Raw genomic sequence first — 19182 nt, 5'->3', positions numbered from 1 at the left:
ATGTCCTCTCCACATCCATTCTATCAAGGCTTTTCAACATTCAATAGGTTTCAATGAGGTCACTCCTCATTATTCTGAATTGTAGTGAATACAGGCCCAGAACCATCAAATGCTCTTTATATGCCAAGCCATTCTATCCTGAAGTAATTTTTGTAAACTTCCTTTGAACACTCACCAGTTTTGGTACATTCTTTCTAAGGTAAGGAGCCCAAAACTGCTCGCAATACTTCCAAGTGAGGCCTCGCAAGTGCTTTATAACGTTTCAGCATTAAATCCTTGCTTTTATATGAATGCTGACATTGCATTTGCCTTCCTCACCACAGACTCAGCCTGAAAATAAACCTTTTGGGAATCCTGCACAAGGACTCTGAAGTCCCTACATACCTCAGTTTTTCTGTATTTTCTCTCCATTTAGAAAATAGACTACCCTTTTATTTCTCCTACCAAAGTGCATGACCAAACACGTAGTAGTAGTAGTAGTAGTAGTAGTCGTAGTAGTACTTTATTGATCCTGGGGGAAATTGGTTTTCGTTGCAGTTGCACATTAATAATTAAATTGTAATAAAACCATAAATAATCAAATAGTAATATGTAAATTATGCCAGTAAATTATGAAATAAGTCCAGGACCAGCCTATTGGCTCAGGGTGTCTGACCCTCGAAGGGAGGAGTTGTAAAGTTTCATGGCCACAGGCAGGAATGACTTCTTATGACGCTCTGTGTTGCGTCTCGGTGGAATGAGTCTCTGGCTGAATGTACTCCTCTGCCCAACCAGTACATTACGTAGTGGATGGGAGACATTGACCAAGATGGCATGCAACTTGGACAGCATCCTCTTTTCAGACACCACCGTGAGAGAGTCCCGTTCCATTCCTACAACATCACTGGCCTTACGAATGACTTTGTTAATCCTGTTGGTGTCTGTTACCCTCAGCCTGCTGCCCCAGCACACAACAGCAAACATGATCACATTGGCCACCACAGACTCGTAGTACATTCTCAGCGTCGTCCAGCAGATGTTAAAGGACCTCAGTCTCCTCAGGAAATAGAGACGGCTCTGACCCTTCTTGTAGACAGCCTCAGTGTTCTTTGACTGTCTGGACACTATATTCCATTTGCCACTTTGCTTCTTCTAATCTGTGTAAGTTCTTCTGTAGACTCTGTACTTCCGCAAAACTACCTGTCCTTCACCTATCTTCATAAAGCTTCTGGAGCTGTACCTCCTCAAATCTCTGCTTCCTGTAGAAGACAAATCTTGATTATAGGCCTATCCAGATAGTTGGTCTTGGCCTTGGTCTTGGTTCACACCTGCCGCACAAATCTTCTCTGTATGGAAAGACTTGAATGACTCTTCCCATGATCCATGAATTTTGAGGTGCTGTGTTGTCAACTATAAGCACTATGTCTCCAGGGAAGTAATTGTGCTTTGTACCTGACCATTTAGATTAGATTATGAGAACACTCAGTCCTCTTTTATTGTCATTTAGAAATGCATACATGCATTAAGAAATGACATAATGTTTCTCCAGAGTGATATCACTGAAAACAGGACAAACCAAAGACTAACACTGACAGAACCACATAATTATAACATATAGTTACAACAGTGCAAAGCAATACCATAATTTGATGAAGAACAAACCATGGGCACGGTAAATAAAGTCTCAAAAGTCCCCGAGTCGATTGACTCCTGAGTCCCCGGTAGCAGGCGGCAAAAGGGAGAAACTCCCTGCCATAAACCTCCAGGCACTGTCAACTTGCCGATGCCTTGGAAGCAGCCGACTACAGCCGACACTGAGTCCATCCGTCTGAAAACTTCGAGCTTCCGACCGGCCTCTCTGATGCAGCCTCCTGAGCACCATCCTCTGCTGAGCGCCTTCGACCTCGCCCCGGCCGCTGAAAGACGCAAAGCCGAGAATTTCGGGGCCTTCTGCTCCGGAGATTCCAGTTACCACACAGTAGCAGCAGCAGCGAAGCGGGTATTTCAAAAGTTTTCCAGATGTTCCTCCGTACTCTCACGTCCGTCTCCATCAAATCAGAATTGTGCATGGTCCCCCACTTGACAGAAAACAGACATCACCACCGAAGTGGCCGCGCGCGCTGCTGTCGCGTCGCCATCTTCTCCTCCTCCTCATTTCTGTCATTTCTGCAGCCATGGTAAATACTCATTGCTTCCAAAACAAGTTTGGCATGTATTAGACTTGCTTCTATCTACAAGAAGCATAAATGACTTCCTTTTGGAACTCCTGGTGGTGAGGTTTCCAGAAGGTTTCCTTCCCTTTCTTCCATGGTCTTCTACACTCTCTTGTCAGATTTCCCCTCTTCTAGCCCTTTATCTCTTTAACCAATCAACTTCTCAGCTCTTTACTTCACCCTCGCTTACTCTCCCAGTTTCACCTATCACATACCACTTTGAACTTCTTTCTCCCTTCCCCCCACATTCTTACACTTGACTTCTCCATCTTTTTTTTTGCAGTCCTGATGAAGCGTCTTAGCTTGAAACGTTGACTGTTTACTCTTTTCTACATATGCTGCCTGAGTTCCTCCAGCATTTTGTATGTGTTGCTTTGAATTTCCAGCACCTGCAGATTTTCTTGAGTTTGAGATGGTTGAGTGTTAGTGCTTCCCAAATCATTGGTATCGGAGGATGCAGTAATAATTGGATGACCATTGATAATGGCCTTTACTTCATAAAGCACTGTGTGGAAACTTTTTTTTCAAGATTTTGTACCTTCGTGGTGAAATTCAGGACTTTTCGCACTGATCTGATCAATCCCTCCCATGTTCCTCCATGATGCAAACCAGCCACGGGGTTAAAAATCCACTTAATTCCTTTTTGAAGAAGGACAGCACTGATTACTGATTCATGGATAATTCCACTTCTCAATGGCTTCTTACAGCTCACGCTAAGCTCCATTAGTGTTTGTCGCATTATCAGAGTGCAGTTCACGAACCTCTATCAAAGTACGTTAACAAAGGAATTTGTGTCTGAAGAAGCTGCCAATTCAATGTGAACAGCTCGTATAGCTAGACAGGTAATGACCCACACCTCTTCACTGTACTCCTCCTGCTCTTCACCTCAAAAGATCCAAATTAATCCACTCCAACACTGTAAACTGAGATTCATATGGAGGAACCCTGTCCAGAGGTAGATCTGCTATGTGTTGGCATCCTGGAGCTGTGTGCACCTGTCAACAAAAAACACACTTAGACAGGGTTCTTGTTATAGCTGTACTAATGCCAGGAATCCAGTACTTTTGACGTAACCTGGATAACGTGGTTATGGCCACTATAGAAACCATAGAAACTACAGCACAGAAACAGGCCTTTTGGCCCTTCTTGGCTGTGCCGAACCATTTTCTGCCTATTCCCACTGACCTGCACCTGGGCCATATCCCTCCATACACCTCCCATCCATGTATCTGTCCAATTTATTCTTAAATGTTAAAAAAGAACCCGCATTTACCACCTCGTCTGGCAGCTTATTCCATACTCCCACCGCTCTCTGTGTGAAGAAGCCCCCCCTAATGTTCCCTTTAAACTTTCCCCCCCTCACCCTAAACCCATGTCCTCTGGTTTTTTTCTCCCCTTGCCTCAGTGGAAAAAGCCTGCTTGCATTCACTCTATCTACACCCATCATAATTTTATATACCTCTATCAAATCTCCCCTCATTCTTCTACGCTCCAGGGAATAAAGTCCCAACCTATTCAACCTTTCTCTGTAACTGAGTTTCTCAAGTCCCGGCAACAACTTTGTAAACCTTCTCTGCACTCTTTCAACCTTATTTATATCCTTCCTGTAATTTGGTGACCAAAACTGAACACAATACTCCAGATTCGGCCTCACCAATGCCTTATACAACCTCATCATAACATTCCAGCTCTTATACTCAATACTTTGATTAATAAAGGCCAATGTACCAAAAGCTCTCTTTACGACCCTATCTACCTGTGATGCCACTTTTAGGGAATTTTGTATCTGTATTCCCAGATCCCTCTGTTCCACTGCACTTCTCAGTGCCTTACCATTAACCCTGTATGTTCTACGTTGGTTTGTCCTTCCAACGTGCAATACCTCACACTTGTCAGTATTAAACTCCATCTGCCATTTTTTAGCCCATTTCCAGCTGGTCCAAGTCCCTCTGCAGGCTCTGAAAACCTTCCTCACTGTCTACTACACCTCCAATCTTTGTATCATCAGTAAACTTGCTGATCCAATTTACCACATTATCATCCAGATCATTGATATAGATGACAAATAACAATGGACCCAGCACTGATCCCTGTGGCACACCACTAGTCACAGGCCTCCACTCAGAGAAGCAATTCTCTACCATCACTCTCTGGCTTCTTCCATCGAGCCAATGTCTAATCCAATTTACCACCTCTCCATGTATACCTAGCGACTGAATTTTCCAAACTAACCTCCCATGTGGGACCTTGTCAAAGGCCTTACTGAAGTCCATGTAGACAATATCCACTGCCTTCCCTTCATCCACTTTCCTGGTAACCTCCTCGAAAAACTCCAGTAGATTGGTCAAACATGACCTACCACGCACAAAGCCATGTTGACTCTCCCTAATAAGTCCCAGTTTATCCAAATGCTTGTAGATTCTATCTCTTAGTACTCCCTCCAATAACTTACCTACTACCGACGTTAAACTTACTGGCCTATAATTTCCCGGATTACTTTTCGATCCTTTTTTAAACAACGGAACAACATGAGCCACTCTCCAATCCTCCGGCACCTTACCTGTAGACAGCGACATTTTAAATATTTCAGCCAGGGCTCCTGCAATTTCAACACTAGTCTCCTTCAAGGTCCGAGGGAACACCCTGTCAGGTCCCGGGGATTTATCCACTTTAATTTTCCTCAAGACAGCAAGGACATCCTCCTTTTCAATCTGTACAGTTTCCTTCATCTCACTACTTGTTTCCCTTAATTCCATAGACTTCATGCCAGTTTCCTTAGTAAACACAGACGCAAAAAACCTATTTAAGATCTCCCCCATTTCCTTTGGTTCCGCACATAGCCGACCACTCTGATCTTCAAGAGGACCAATTTTATCCCTTACAATCCTTTTGCTCTTAATATACCTGTGAAAACTCTTTGGATTATCCTTCAGTTTGACTGCCAAGGCAACCTTATGTCTTCTTTTAGCCCTCCTGATTTCTTTCTTAAGTACTTACTTGCACTTCTTATACTCCTCAAGCACCTTATTTACTCCCTGCTTCCTATACACGTCATACAACTCCCTCTTCTTCTTTATCAGAGTTGCAATATCCCTTGAGAACCAAGGTTCCTTATTCCTATTCACCTTGCCTTTAATCCTGACAGGAACATACAAATTCTGCACTCTCAAAATTTCTGCTTTGAAGGCTTCCCACCTACCGATCACATCCTTGCCAGAGAGCAACCTGTCCCAATTCACGCTTTTTAGATCCTTTCTCATTTCTTCAAATTTGGCCTTCTTCGAGTTAAGAACCTCAACCCTAGGACCAGATCTAGCCTTGTCCATGATCAAGCTGAAACTAATGGTGTTATGATCACTGGAACCAAAGTGCTCCCCTACACAGACTTCTGTCACTTGTCCTCCCCTTGGAAATAGCGTACCCGAGGTACTGTATGGTTTGCCTTCCCATTTGAGCCTTGTGTGGACTGATTTTAAACCCTTTGTCTCACAGTATCTCTAAAACACTAGCCATCACCCCTAAATTATCTGCTTCATATTCAGAAGCAATTAGCAGATCTACATGTTGTGACTTTCTGAAAAATGGCTGGTCCATGCATACTGCTGTCCACATATACTGTGCAGGGCAAATCAGAATTGTGACTCAGGTGCTTAAAGTCCCTAAAATTCATTAGCGATATCCAGGACTGGAAAACTTTCTTCTGGAAACAGGCCATTCCAGATTGTTGCAGGGCTTGCCTCAATGGGATGCAATCTTGGTGTAGTCTTATTAAGGGCTGTATAGTCTATTGCTAACTGTTATGATTCATCGGGCTTCCTCACTAGCCATATAAGTGAATTAGTAATTGACAGTCTCTCTTAGTATCCCTTGGGTGTTTTAATTCCTTCGCTATACTCTGAACAGCTGTCAATATATCAGTTTGTATAGAATATTGCTTATAGGGTTTATGCAGGACCCCTTTATTTTAACTGGGTTTATATATACTTGACCAGCTGGGAACTGCTGACAAGGTAACCCATAGACACCATCCTGGCTCCAGTCCCTGATGATTGGGGCAGCTGTAGCTATGCTAGCCAGGTTGTGTATTCTATTGATTGTACGTGTTCTCTGCCCCTGGCTTGTGCATATTATTTCTCCCTTTCCTGAATCTTTAATAACTCCTGCTTTCCTTAGTATGTCTATGCCAATGATAGTACCCTCATTATTTGGTCAAACCCAGAATACATTAAAACTGCACCCCTCCAATTTTGAGTATCTGCCACTCACTTCTTTCTGTATTCACTGGTTTCTCTCCTACACCTGTAATATAAATAGCCTGTTGGTTGTTGGCAAGAGTATGCTTGTTATCAATACTGATGCCCCTGTGTCCACTAACATTGTATTGCCAATCCCCTGGCAATGCTGTTGTCTACATCTGTGGGTCAACAGCACTGGCAATGAGGGTCACCTCCAGCTCTTTTCCTGGAAGCAGTCTTCACCAGCGCTGTGATCTCATCGGCAGTCAGTTTGGACAGACTTGACACTGATGGGGTGAGAGTTTGTGTGTCTACTGTGACTTTCACCTGTTCCCCGCCCCCCCCTTTTTTTTTGAATACTCCCTCCAACCATATCCTGATAGGCCGCAGCTGTAGCATATCAACTCCTTTACCGTTTTATGGCTGGTCCGGCAGTCTTTTGCTAGGTGCCATGGTCGCTGGCACACAAAGCATACCCACTATGACGTCACAGCAGCTGCATTCACTTGGCTACTTTACAGTTTTTCTTGCACTTTCTTTGGTCTATCTCAGTGGCCCACAAAAGTATTGTGGAGTAAAACGCAAACACAGACCCTTTTATCTGCCAGTTTAGCGCTCTGTTATGTTCAATATCTAGCGATCCTATAGCCACCAACCCCAACAGCTCCAAATGTGAGTGTTAATTTTAAAAATACTCACCCACTTAGACTGCTGACATCGCTGTCCACATGATGGGTCGCAAGAAGGTATCCCACTTCTGACACCAAATGTCCTTGGGTGAATGAAGTCACCGGAGAGATCTACTGGTAGACATGAAGCAGCTTCTTTATTTGACAAAATGAGATACAGCAGGCATCATATTTAGACCCCTGTCATAGAAACATAGAAATCTACAGCACATTACAGGCCCTTCGGCCTACAATGTTGTGCCGACCATGTTACCTACTCCAGAAGCTGTCTAGAATTTCCTTCGGTGGAAGAAGCTCTGCTTGACCCAACATTGCATGACATTTTATATGCTAAAGAGCAAAAGAAAATTCAGGATAATTCAAACAAATCCATATTCATAATGCTTCCTTTGAACTACGTGTAACAGTTTGAAATGCCTGGATCTTCTCACCATCTCATCCAAAATAAGTGTTAATTACTGTCGTACCATGCAATGGGATGTTGATTGGATTCATGCATATGTAGACAGTTAATTAAATGCCTGTCTCCTGGTTTGACTGGTCTGCATATTACTGTTCTGAGCTGCATTTTACATTTAATCTTTAATGCATATTCAGATCTGGAGATTGGTTGCTGATGTCAATATTCACTGTATGTCCTAACCCCAGACGCGCCCTAACAAGAGGGGAGGTGCTTGGCCAAACAGGTTGATGGTTAATTTGCAAAGTGCACTATTGAATTGTTGCAATGAATAACTGATGTAATCTCCATTGCTGCATTTCAGCTTGGAAAGAATATATCAACTTGCATATCTGTATTACTGAAATATTTTTTTAATTTGCTTCACTTTCTGGGTAACATTGGTGCTTATTATAACTATAAGCAATTGAGCAACACTGCTCAAAATGCTAGAGGAACTCAGCAATTCAGGCTGCATCGGAGGAACTCAGCAAATAACCCCCTCTCACCTGGTCTCACCTATCATCTGTCAGCTAGTACTCCTTCCCCTGCCCCACCACCTCATTTAGGCTTCTGCCCCCTATCCGGCCTTGATGAAGGGTCTCAGCCAAAAACGTCAACTATTTATTCGCTTCCTTAGGTGCTACCTGACTTGCTGAGCTCCTCCAGCATTTTATGTGAATGGCAGTTATTCCCCATTTTTTGGTCCTTCACAGGGTCTCCCTGTGGCTACCCTTTCAATTCAACTTTCCATTTCTATTTGGATATATCTTTCCATGGCCTCCTTTACCCACGGCGAGGCCAAAGTCAGTTTGAAGGAAAAGCACTTCTTATTCCGCCTGGGTAGTTTTCAACCTGATGACATGAATAACACACGCAGAATGCTGGAAGAACTCAGCAGGCCAGGTTTAGGGTTGAAACCTTGACTCTATTTTTTTCCATAGATGCATCCTGGCTTACTCAGTTCCTCCAGAATTCTGTGTGTGTTGCTTGGATTTCTAGCATCTATAGATTTTATCTTGTTTGTGATGACATGAATATCAATGTTTCCAATTTCTGGTTATTTCTCTCCATTCTCTTTTTTCCATTGCCCTTCTCTTTTTTCAATTCTCCATTTTAGTTACCTTCTCACTACTACTCTCACTTCACTCTAGTTTCCCACCTCCTTCCCTTTCCTCCATGGTCCACTGTCGTCTCGTATTGGATTCCTTCTTCTGCCGTCCTTTACCTCTTCCTCCTATCACCTTCCAGCTTCTTACTTCATCTTCCAACCCTCACCCACCTTCCTCCTCACCTGGTCTCACCCTTCACCTGCCAACTTGGACTCCCACCCACCTTCCTATTTGTTCTTCTGCCGCTTCCTTTCCAGTCCTGATTGAAGGGTCTTGGCCCAAAACATCAACTGAATATCTCCTGCATAGATGCTGCCTGACTTGCTCAGTTCCTCCAGTATTTTGTGTGTTGCTCCGGATTTCCAGCATTTGCAGAATCTCTTCTGTTTATTGAGCAATTTAAACGTTGGCACAGATAGTTTGGAACCCTGTGTTGGGAAGGGAGAGGAGAGCTGATTTCACTCGCTCGCCCACAAATGTTCATTCCTTTCTCCATGGCAACAAGACAGTGAACTGATCCAGCTGCTCTGCACTTTTGCCCTGCTGATGTGATGAGCTGGAACTAAGGCTTGAGCCTAATCTGACTGCTGTGGGAGTGGACCTGGAGACTCTGTCCGTTACAGAATGCTGTTGGCTTGCTTCTGTTGTTTGCATGATTAGTGTTTTTTTTTCTCTGTGCAGTGGGTATTGGTCCTTTTTTAAAAATTGGGTTATTCAGGTTTCTTGTTTTGTGGCTGCCTGTAAGCAGACAAATCTCAAAGTGTATAATTTATACATACTTTGATCATAAAGATTCTTTGAATCTTTTGAATCTTTGAAACTCTAATTGCTCTTGAATTGAGTGGCTTGCTCGGTTCAAAGGGTGCTCAAGAGACAGCCATATTGATGTCTCTGTTGACTTATAAGGCTTGGCAAGGTAAACAGTGTAGATTTCCTTCACTTTTGTGAGTCTGCAAGGCTCTTATAACAATCAGTAGCTTTATGATTGTAATTACTAATTCCAGATTATTAAGTGAATTTAAATTCTACATCTGCCATGATGGGATCTGTAATTATAATTATCTGGATAGACAGGGTCTGATTAGGAACAGTCAACATGGATTTGTGCATGGAAGGTCATGTTTGACAAATCTTATTGAATTTTTTGATGAGGTTACTAGGAAAGTTGACGAGGGTAAGGCGGTGGATGTTGTCTATATGGACTTCAGTAAGGCCTTTGACAAGGTTCCACACGGAAGGTTAGTTAGGAAGGTTCAATCGTTAGGCATTAATATCGAAGTAGTAAAATGGATTCAGCAGTGGCTGGATGGGAGACGCCAGAGAGCAGTGGTGGATAACTGTGTGTCAGATTGGAGGACGGTGTGCTAGTGGTGTGCCTCAGGGATCTGTACTGGGTCCAGTGTTGTTTGTCATATATATTAATGATCTGGATGATGGGGTGGTAAATTGGATTAATAAGTATGCAGATGATACTAAGATAGGTGGAGTTGTGGATAATGAAGTAGGTTTTCAAAGCTTGCAGAGAGATTTAGACCACTCAGAAGAGTGGGCTGAAAGGTGGTAGATGGAGTTTTATGCTGATAAATGTGAGGTGCTACATTTTGGTAGGACTAATCAAAATAAGACATACATGGTAAATGGTAGGGCATTGAAGAATGCTGTAGGACAGAGAGATCTAGGAATAATGGTGCATAGTTCCCTGAAGGTGGAATCTCATGTGGATAGGGTGGTGAAGAAAGCTTTTGGTATACTGGCCTTTATAAATCAGAGCATTGAGTATAGGAGTTGGGATGTAATGTTGAAATAGTGTAAGGCATTGGTGAGGCCAAATTTGGAGTATTGTGTACAGTTCTGGTCAACAAATTATAGGAAAGGTGTCAGTAAAATTGAGAGAGTACAGAGGAGATTTACTAAAATGTTACCTGGGTTTCATTTCCCAAGTTACAGAGAAAGGTTGAACAAGTTAGGTCTTTATTCTTTGGAGCGTAGAAGGTTGAGGGGGGACTTGATAGAGGTGTTTAAAATTATGAGGGGGATAGATAGAGTTGACGTGGATAGTCTTTTTCAATTGAGAGTGGGCGAGATTCAAACAAGAGGACATGAGTTGAGAGTTAAAGGGCAAAAGTTTAGGGGTAACATGAGGGGGAACTTCTTTACTCAGAGAGTGGTATCTGTGTGGAACGAGCTTCCAGTAGAAGTGGTTGAGGCAGGTTCAATGTTGTCATTTAAAGTTAAATTGGATGGATATATGGACAGGAAAGGAATGGAGGATTATGGGCTGAGTGCAGGTCGGTGGGACTAGGTGAGAGTAAGAGTTCGGCACAGACTAGAAGGGCTGAGATGCCTGTTTCCATGCTGTAATGGTTATATGGTTAATCCAGGCCTCAAAATTAGTCACCTAGAAATTTAATTGCTGTACAAAGTCAAAACCCTTTTGGACATTTGCTTTACTACCAAAACCCAGCATCGTTATTCATTGTTCTGTTTCTTTGATGAACTTGCTATATTTTAATACTGGGTGATCTGCCATATTAGAATTACTGAGGTAACATCTGAAATTTGAGGCTATATTTTATGTGTGAGTAAATTCATGGAAATCTACAGATTTATATTTTCATGAAGTAATGGTAGTTAGGATTTGTCTTTAAAATATCCCTGCAAATTGATTTAATTGTCATTCCGGTCTTGTACTGAGAAGCTTCGTTATTAGAAGTAGTTTGTTACTTAGGGATGGAAAATATATTTTGTTCTTACAATGCCTATCAAAAATATTCACTCTCCTCCCCCCCCCCACTTTAATATGACACACCAAATCATCACTCTGCAGCCAATCGGTTTTAGAAGTCACATAATTAGTTAAATGGAGACCTGTTTTTGGAGACCTGTGTATGATCAAGGTGTTTCAATTGATTGTGGTAAAAATACACCTGTATCTGGAATGTCCAGATGCTGGTGCTTCAGTATCCTGGCAAAAACTACACCATGAGGACCAGTGTTCCCTCTAATTTTTAGTAGTCAGTGTGCGCAAAAATCTTATGTTGTGCAAATTTTTTTCCTATGACAAAAGTACGTGTGCTCTGAATGCACACATCGCACAGTTTATATAGGTTTACAAAATATTTGACATAAAACTGCACAGAATAACAACAAAATAACATACATATTTAAGTCACTCAGTTATTTTTTTCTCTCTCCTGTCTTTGGCATTTACCCGTTCTTTGTAAACTCTATCTAGACTAATAGAACTTCCATCCAATTGATAGCTTTTGATTCTCATTAACATATTGCTTCAAACATGTCTTTCTGAACAATATAGTTGATAGTCTCCAGAAATGCGAATGCATAATCTTTGAATCGCCAGCTGTCTGGGTATTGAACATACTTTTCCATATGTTCATTAATGTGTTGAACTGAATGTAAAGAGTTATTCATTTTAACAGCTAACAACAGATTGTCGATAAGAACTTTGATCTCCTCTGGGTTTGATCGTTTTCGGTCTTGCTCATCTGCACTCAACTGTAACGTGTAGCACTCCTGTAATGGGGAATGATGGGTTCTATTGCCTGAACTTTTGTATACCGTCCAAATGCGATTTACTTGCCAAGTGACGCTTCAAAAAGTCAAGTTTCCAAATATCATCCCACTTCTTTCCACGAGCAAATTCTCCAGCAACTTTCGCATCACGACAATACAAATAGATAACTCCAATTTCCGAATTATACATAAATATTTCTCGAAGCTGAACGTTCATGACCTCATGAGCTTTCGGTGCAGCAGTTTCTACTATTTTGTCAAGCCATTCAACTTTAAACAAATTTGCAGTTCTTTTGCGCTTCACACCCTTTGCTTCTTTTGAATTCGACATAGTGAATCAATATTTTTTTCAATAAAAACTTAGTAAGCTTTCTACAGGATTTGAAACAGATCTTTGTAAGCTTTACGATATGAACACTGTCCGCCAAAGATGGCTGCCACTGTGATGCAGCTGTACAAACCGGAACAGGAAAGGTGAGGTGACGTAAATTAGTGACGTGCACTGTGGTATTTGAAAAACTGACTAACTAGTTAACAGAAACATTTAGCTAAAAGATTATTTTCAGTAAGTATAATTATTAATTACTACATTATTTTAGGTCACTAACCTTTTGTGCGCACATTAATTTCCTTTGTGTGCTGGTTGAAAAACGTGTGTGCACACACACAGCTTAGCGGGAGCATAGATGAGGACAAAAGAAAGTTGCAAACAACTCTGCGAAAAGCTAATTGAAAAGCACAAGTCAGGAGATGATACAAGAAAATTTCTAAGTCACCGAATATTCCTTGGAGTACAGTTAAATCAATCATTAAGAAATGGAAAAAATGTGGCCCAGTTGTAAATCTGCCTAGAGCAAGCAGTCCTCAAAAACTGAGTGACCGTGCAAGAAGGGGGCTAGTGAGGGAGGCCACCAGGAGACCTATGATCACTCTGGAGGGGTTACAAGCTTCAGTGGCTGAGATGGGAGAGACTGCGCATACAATAACTGTTGCCTGCATGCTTCACCAGTCGCAGCTTTATGGAAGAGTGGCAAAGAGAAAGCCATTGTTGGAAAAAAAAACTCACATGAAATCTTGGCTAGAGTTTGCTAGAAGGCATGTGGGAGACTCAGAAGTCAGCTAGAAGAAGGATCTATGATCTAATGAAGCCAAAATTGAGCTTTTTGTCCATCAGACTTAATGCTATGTTTGGTGTAAGACAAACACTGCACACCATCAAAAATACACCATACCTACTGTGAAGCATGGTGGTGGCTGCATCATACTGTGGGGATACTTCACTGCAGCAGGCCCTGGAAGGCTTGTGAAGGTAGAGGGTAAAATGAATGTAGCAAAATACAGGGAAATCTTGGAGGAAAACCTGATGCAATCTGCAAGAGATCTACGACTTGGGAGAAGATTGTCTTGCTGGAAAATAAATTACCCCAAGCATAAAGCCAGAGCTATACAGAAATGGTTTAGAAAAAACGAAGTTAATGTGCTGAAGTGGCCAAGTCACTGTCCAGACCTCAATCCAATTGAGAATTTGTGGCAGGACTTGAAAAGGGCTGTTCACTCAAGATCCCCATGCAATCTGACAGAGCTTGAGCAGTTTTATAAAGAAGAATGGGGAGAAATGGCAATGTCCTGATGTGTAAAGCTGATCAATCAACACAGACGCAAGGCTGTAATTGCCGCCAAAGGTACATTTACTGAATACTGACTTGAAGGGGGTGAATATTTATGCAATCAATTATTTTGTGTTTAGTATTTGTAATTAATTTATATCACTTTGTAGAGATCCGTTTTCACTTTGATATGAAATTCTTTTTCTGTTGATCAGTGTCAAAAAAACAAAATTATATCCACTGTGATTCAAAGTTGTAAAACAATAAAACATGGCAATTTCCAAGGGGGTGAATAGGTTTTATAGGCACTGTATATACTTAATGAGAAAATGAATGAGGGTTTTAAACTGTATGGATTGTAGACATTGATAAATATGTATTCTTTTACTGTGTTTTGCTTTCTGTGCCTCAGTATTCATGGTGCTGAAGTCTTCTGAGTGTGAACACAGTGATAAAATTAAACTCAGAATTTTTTGCTGTGATGTACAAATGAATGAAGTACCTTTTTAAGAAATACAGACAGTAGTTGTGTACCTAAGTGCACAGAGCTGTGATTCCACGATGTCTACAGCATGAGTACTGATTAAAAAAAAAATGACTTTTATTACCACAGCTTTTTTATCAAGTTTTAAAAAGGAACTGGCAAGTAAATCTAGCAGATTAAGTTTATATTATGATTTACAGCTGTAATTCAAATCAAGACAAAAGCAGCTATAACATACAATTCTACACTCTATTAATATTTTCAGGCTGAAATTACAAATGATTTTTTCCCTGGAATGAAGATTGATTAATAACTTGCGATTGAGGTTGAATTGAAAATTTTTGAAGTCAATCTGGAATGCCATTTACTTTATCATTTTTGAGAAGTTGCTAAGTATTCTCACTTAAGGTTTAGAATAGTATTACCTGCTTCTTAATGAAATTGCATTGTTTTCTTTGCATGAGAGGTGGTTGTGAGAATTTGACAAGTGATTGATTTCATTTTGGAATGGGCTTGAACTATGCAAACCACTTTTCATATTGAAGAAAGACATGGCTATTTTATTTTCCATGTTTAAAGATTTATTGCTGCACACAAGACTGCTGTAAGTGGGTTTGTTTGCTATCTATTTCTCTGCAATTCAATAATTGGTGTCATTAGCTGAAGACTATATTTTTTCTGGAATCCCTAATGTCGTTAAATTTGCCTTGGCAACAGGACTGGAAATTAGATGGGTGGATTGCTATTTCCCATTTACACATCCTTCATTTGAAATGGAGATCAAGTTCCAGGAAGAATGGCTGGAAGTCTTGGGTTGTGGAATCATGGAGCAACAACTGGTTAACTCAGGTAAATCAATTGTCTAGAAGAATTGCTATTATATTTTAGAATTTTCTGAAATTTTCTTTGATTCACTTTGTTATTTTAAGTTTGTATTTTCCTTTTACATTTTAAAATTGTTTGAATGTTTTTATCAATACATCATTTTACCTTGCCGACACATATGTACTGAAAGGCCTTTATTCGTGCTATACAGCTCTGTGCCCCTATGATACTGGGAGGGCATCTTTGTCTGCCCTCTCAGCAGGACATGGAAGATCTTCTGACCATTCTTTCAAACAAAAAAACAGGCAATTTCTCCCCTGTGTCCTCTGGTCAATATTTATACCCCTTCTAAAATCTCTGTAACAAATTGAGATGCCGTTCAAAGTTTCAAAGGTTTCAAAGGTACATTTAATGTCAGAGAAATGTATACAATATACATCCTGAAATTCTTTTTCTTCACAACCATTCACAAAAACAGAGGAGTGCCCCAAAGAATGAATGACAGTTAAATGTTAGAACCCTAAAGCTCCCCCCTAGCTCCCCCTCCAGCTCCCCCTCCCATGCATAAGCAGCAACAAAGCAACGACCCCCCCCACCAGCAAAAAAAAGCATCAGCACCCACCTCCGAACACTCAAGTGTGCAGTAAAGCATCAATAAAGACATAAACCTGTAGTACCCCAGAGACTACTTGTTCACCCAATAATTCGACATATCACACAGACTCTCTCTCCCTAATAAGGGAAAAAGAGGTAACCCCGTTTCACAGCGAGAGGGGAGACATAACAAACAACTCGCTGATTTACGATGTTAAAAGTCTGTTCTGTTGCTTTTTCTGACTCTGTGCCCAAAGGACTCTGATCTCTAGGCACTCAGCTAGCAGCCAGCTTGCTGCTTTCGATTTTCTGTGTACTCCCATGACAGACCAGTTTCCTGTGGAGGCACCAACCTTGAGTCCGTCTGCCTTCAGAGCTATAAAATTTTGGAACCCTGAAGGCGTGCTAGTCTTCTAGACCGCATCCTTGGTATATTAAATAGCGGCCAGTCGTGAGACTCCAAGAGTGAGTCCCATTCCCACAAAGAACCGAAGTCAACGTGCAACTCCAGGTCAGGTCTTCAAAAGAACCCTGAAAGGGAAAAAAAGAGATATTAAAGATAGAAATAGAGCTGTTTGCGAAGAGGCAAACAAAGGAGTTGCCATTAGGCACCGTCGTCCTCCTAAGCTCCTGAGCTCAAAGTAAATTTGTTATCAAAGTATGTATATGTCATAATATACAACCGTGAGGGTCATTTTCTTGTGGGTATTCACAGTAAGTACAAGAAACACAATAGAATCAATGGAAGACCACCCTCTTATCACATTATCACAAAGGCAGAGGTTCCAGTATGCTAAGACCCATTAACCACTACCTCTTTCTTCTGTGGGCAAGCCAATTCTGATTCTAAATGGCCAATTCATTCCATAGATCCCATGCATCTTAGTCTTCTGCATGAACTGTCCACGAGGCCTTTGGCATATCCCCAAATGATGTAGACAATATTCATTGCTCTACCTTCATCAATCACCTTTGACACTTTCTCAAAATTCAATCAAGTTAGTAATAAGTGACCTGCCCCACACAAAACCATGCTGATTGTCTTATTTGGACCATGATTTGCCAAATAGTCATAAACCCTATCCTTAAGAATCCTCTCCAGTATCTTCCATACATCTGACATGAGACTCTCTGTTCTGTAATTTCCAGTATTATCCCCATATCCCTTCTTGAACAAAGGAACAACATTAGCTATTAACCAGTCCTCTGAGAGCTCACAATTGGAAACTATGAATACCTGCGCTTTGGTAAAGTGTATAATGGTGTCAGGTCCCCCTATCAGGTCTGCTTGCTTCTATGAGTTAATGGAAAAGCAGATGAAACCCTCCTTTCCTAATTCAACAATGAGTGACAATCTGCAGGATGTAGCAGAGATTAGCTAGCCTAGGATGTTCATGAGGAGAGGAAGCTGATAGCCACTGTGACCCTGACATCTATAGACAAAGGAGTCCAGGCTAATGACAAGTAGCATTTAGAAGTACAGATGCACATCCCTTTATCCGAAATTCTGAAATCCAAAAAGTTTTTTTCACCAACAGTTGATGTCACTCAGGTGTTACGTGGCAGCACTAGGAGAGGCAGCCAGACGTCAGTTTGTGGCTCTGCGCTCGTACTGGATACACGTGCATTTGCTGTTTGCTAATATTTTGTGTTCACTGTTGACTTTATGTTTAATTTCACTGTGAAAATGTCAAAAAGAGCTGCAGATACCCCTATGGGTAACAGTGAGAAAAAGAGAAGGAATCTTCTCTATCAATAATGCAGAAAGTGGAGTTATTGCAGAAGCTCGATCGTGGTGTGTCTGTGCGGCGTCTTACCAAAGAAATTGTGTCGGAGCTACCACTGTATATGATTTAAATAAACAGAAAGACAAATTGCTGAAGTTTTATAGTGACAGTGGCATTCTATATTTAGTCCAATAAGTCACTTACCATGTGTTTGATTGGGTTCGTTTGAAGCTGTATTTTTTTTTTACGTTTTATTGAATGTTTTTGTTGGAAATAAAATTTCTTCTTGTCATTATTCCCTAAACAATATAGTATAACAATTATTTACATAGCATTTACATTGTATTAGGTATTATAAGTAATCTAGAAATGATTTAAAGTATAGGGGAGGATGTGCGTAGGTTTGGTGTGCCGCTGGGTCCTAAAGACCACTGTACTAAGAGAGGTTAAATAAGGGACTTGAGCATATGTGCTTTTTGGTATCGGTGGGGGTGGGGAGGGTCTGAAATCTGAAAAATTCTGAATTCCGAAATGCAACTGGCCCCAGGGATTTCGGATAAGGGATTGTGGCCCTGTACATGAGTGTTACAGATTTTAATGAGGACAGGCCATGTGGTTCACATGTATGACACTACATTCCTGACACAAGCACACTACTCCAAGCTCTGCCATGGCAAGAGATTACCAGATGGGGCAAGGGAATAATGCAAGGATGTTCTTAAAGCCTGCTTGGAATAGGTTCACGTCTCCACCAATGGAGGTGGATTCCCTAACCTTAAGGAGCATTTGGAATAGAATTGACATACCCATGTCCCTTCATTAAAAGCCTGCATAAGGATAATGTAACTGGCAAAAAGAGCGAGTGAACTCTCAGGCCACTCATCCTCCAGTGGTGTCAAATGACTTCTGCTCACCTGCTTCGGTGTCTGTTAGTCCTGGATCTACTTGCCTGCCATCCTGGAGCTCAGACTGATATGAGAACAAGCCCTAGGACTGCCTGAAAAAAGGGAGAGGAGGAGAAATAGAATGACAAAGTTGTTAGTGGGATTGGTGGACAGAGTAGTGATTAAGAAAGAACAAGTCTGGAAGAGGTACATATGAGGAGATGAATGAAATCTGAAATTATTAGAGGGAAGGGAGAGTATTAAGATTACAAACACAGTGAAGATCTCTTAATAGCAATTCTATAGAAGGTGATTCACATAGACATCGAGAAATGTAATGAACCAATAACTTGCTATTCCCTCATTTCATACAACCACAGTAAAGTTTGAGTCTTTGCAACATCATGTATTTTCACAATGGATATCAGCTAGATAATAAATTTGAAAAAGAACAGTATTTTGATTGGTAATAATCCCATAGTTACATCCTGCCTGAGGAAGAAATATTTTGTACACTCTCTGGCTATCCATCCCATAGGACAGTTCCTTTCAGTCAGTTAGTGGGGTTTAATATGTGCATCCTGGAGTGGCTGTACAGGCCGATCCTTGACAGGCACTGCTTGCCACATACTTGGCAGGTGAGGCCTGGAGGGGCAACAGGGGCAGAAGCTCTGTTATGGTGCTTCCTGTGCCTTTCCTCTGTTTCCTCATTGAGCTTGTTCTCAGCAGCGTCCACACCTTTTCTGATAGCGTCCCTCCACTGTGAGCGATCTTGAGCCAGATCCTCCCATGTTGATGGGGCAATGTGGGCTTTCTTGAGGCCGCTGTGCAGAACATCCTTGTAGTCGCTGGCCTCCTCG

At 41.4% G+C, this 19182-nt stretch overlaps 1 protein-coding gene across 6 annotated transcripts in view; it reads left to right on the top strand.

Moving 5' to 3' along the window:
- Positions 1 to 19182, top strand: part of fars2 (phenylalanyl-tRNA synthetase 2, mitochondrial) — a 425604-nt gene that overhangs the window by 144664 nt on the left and 261758 nt on the right. For all 6 annotated transcript variants that reach the window (XM_072283671.1, XM_072283673.1, XM_072283674.1 and 3 more), the window contains one exon: positions 15010 to 15141. In XM_072283671.1, the coding sequence (XP_072139772.1) occupies positions 15010 to 15141 (132 nt within the window). The remainder of the gene's footprint in view (positions 1 to 15009; positions 15142 to 19182) is intronic.

This window comes from Mobula birostris, chromosome 19 (genome assembly GCF_030028105.1).
Source record: "Mobula birostris isolate sMobBir1 chromosome 19, sMobBir1.hap1, whole genome shotgun sequence".
Lineage (NCBI taxonomy): Eukaryota > Metazoa > Chordata > Chondrichthyes > Myliobatiformes > Myliobatidae > Mobula > Mobula birostris.
The sequence above is the reverse complement of the archived record's forward strand: the minus strand, read 5'-3'. Positions and strand labels throughout refer to the sequence as shown.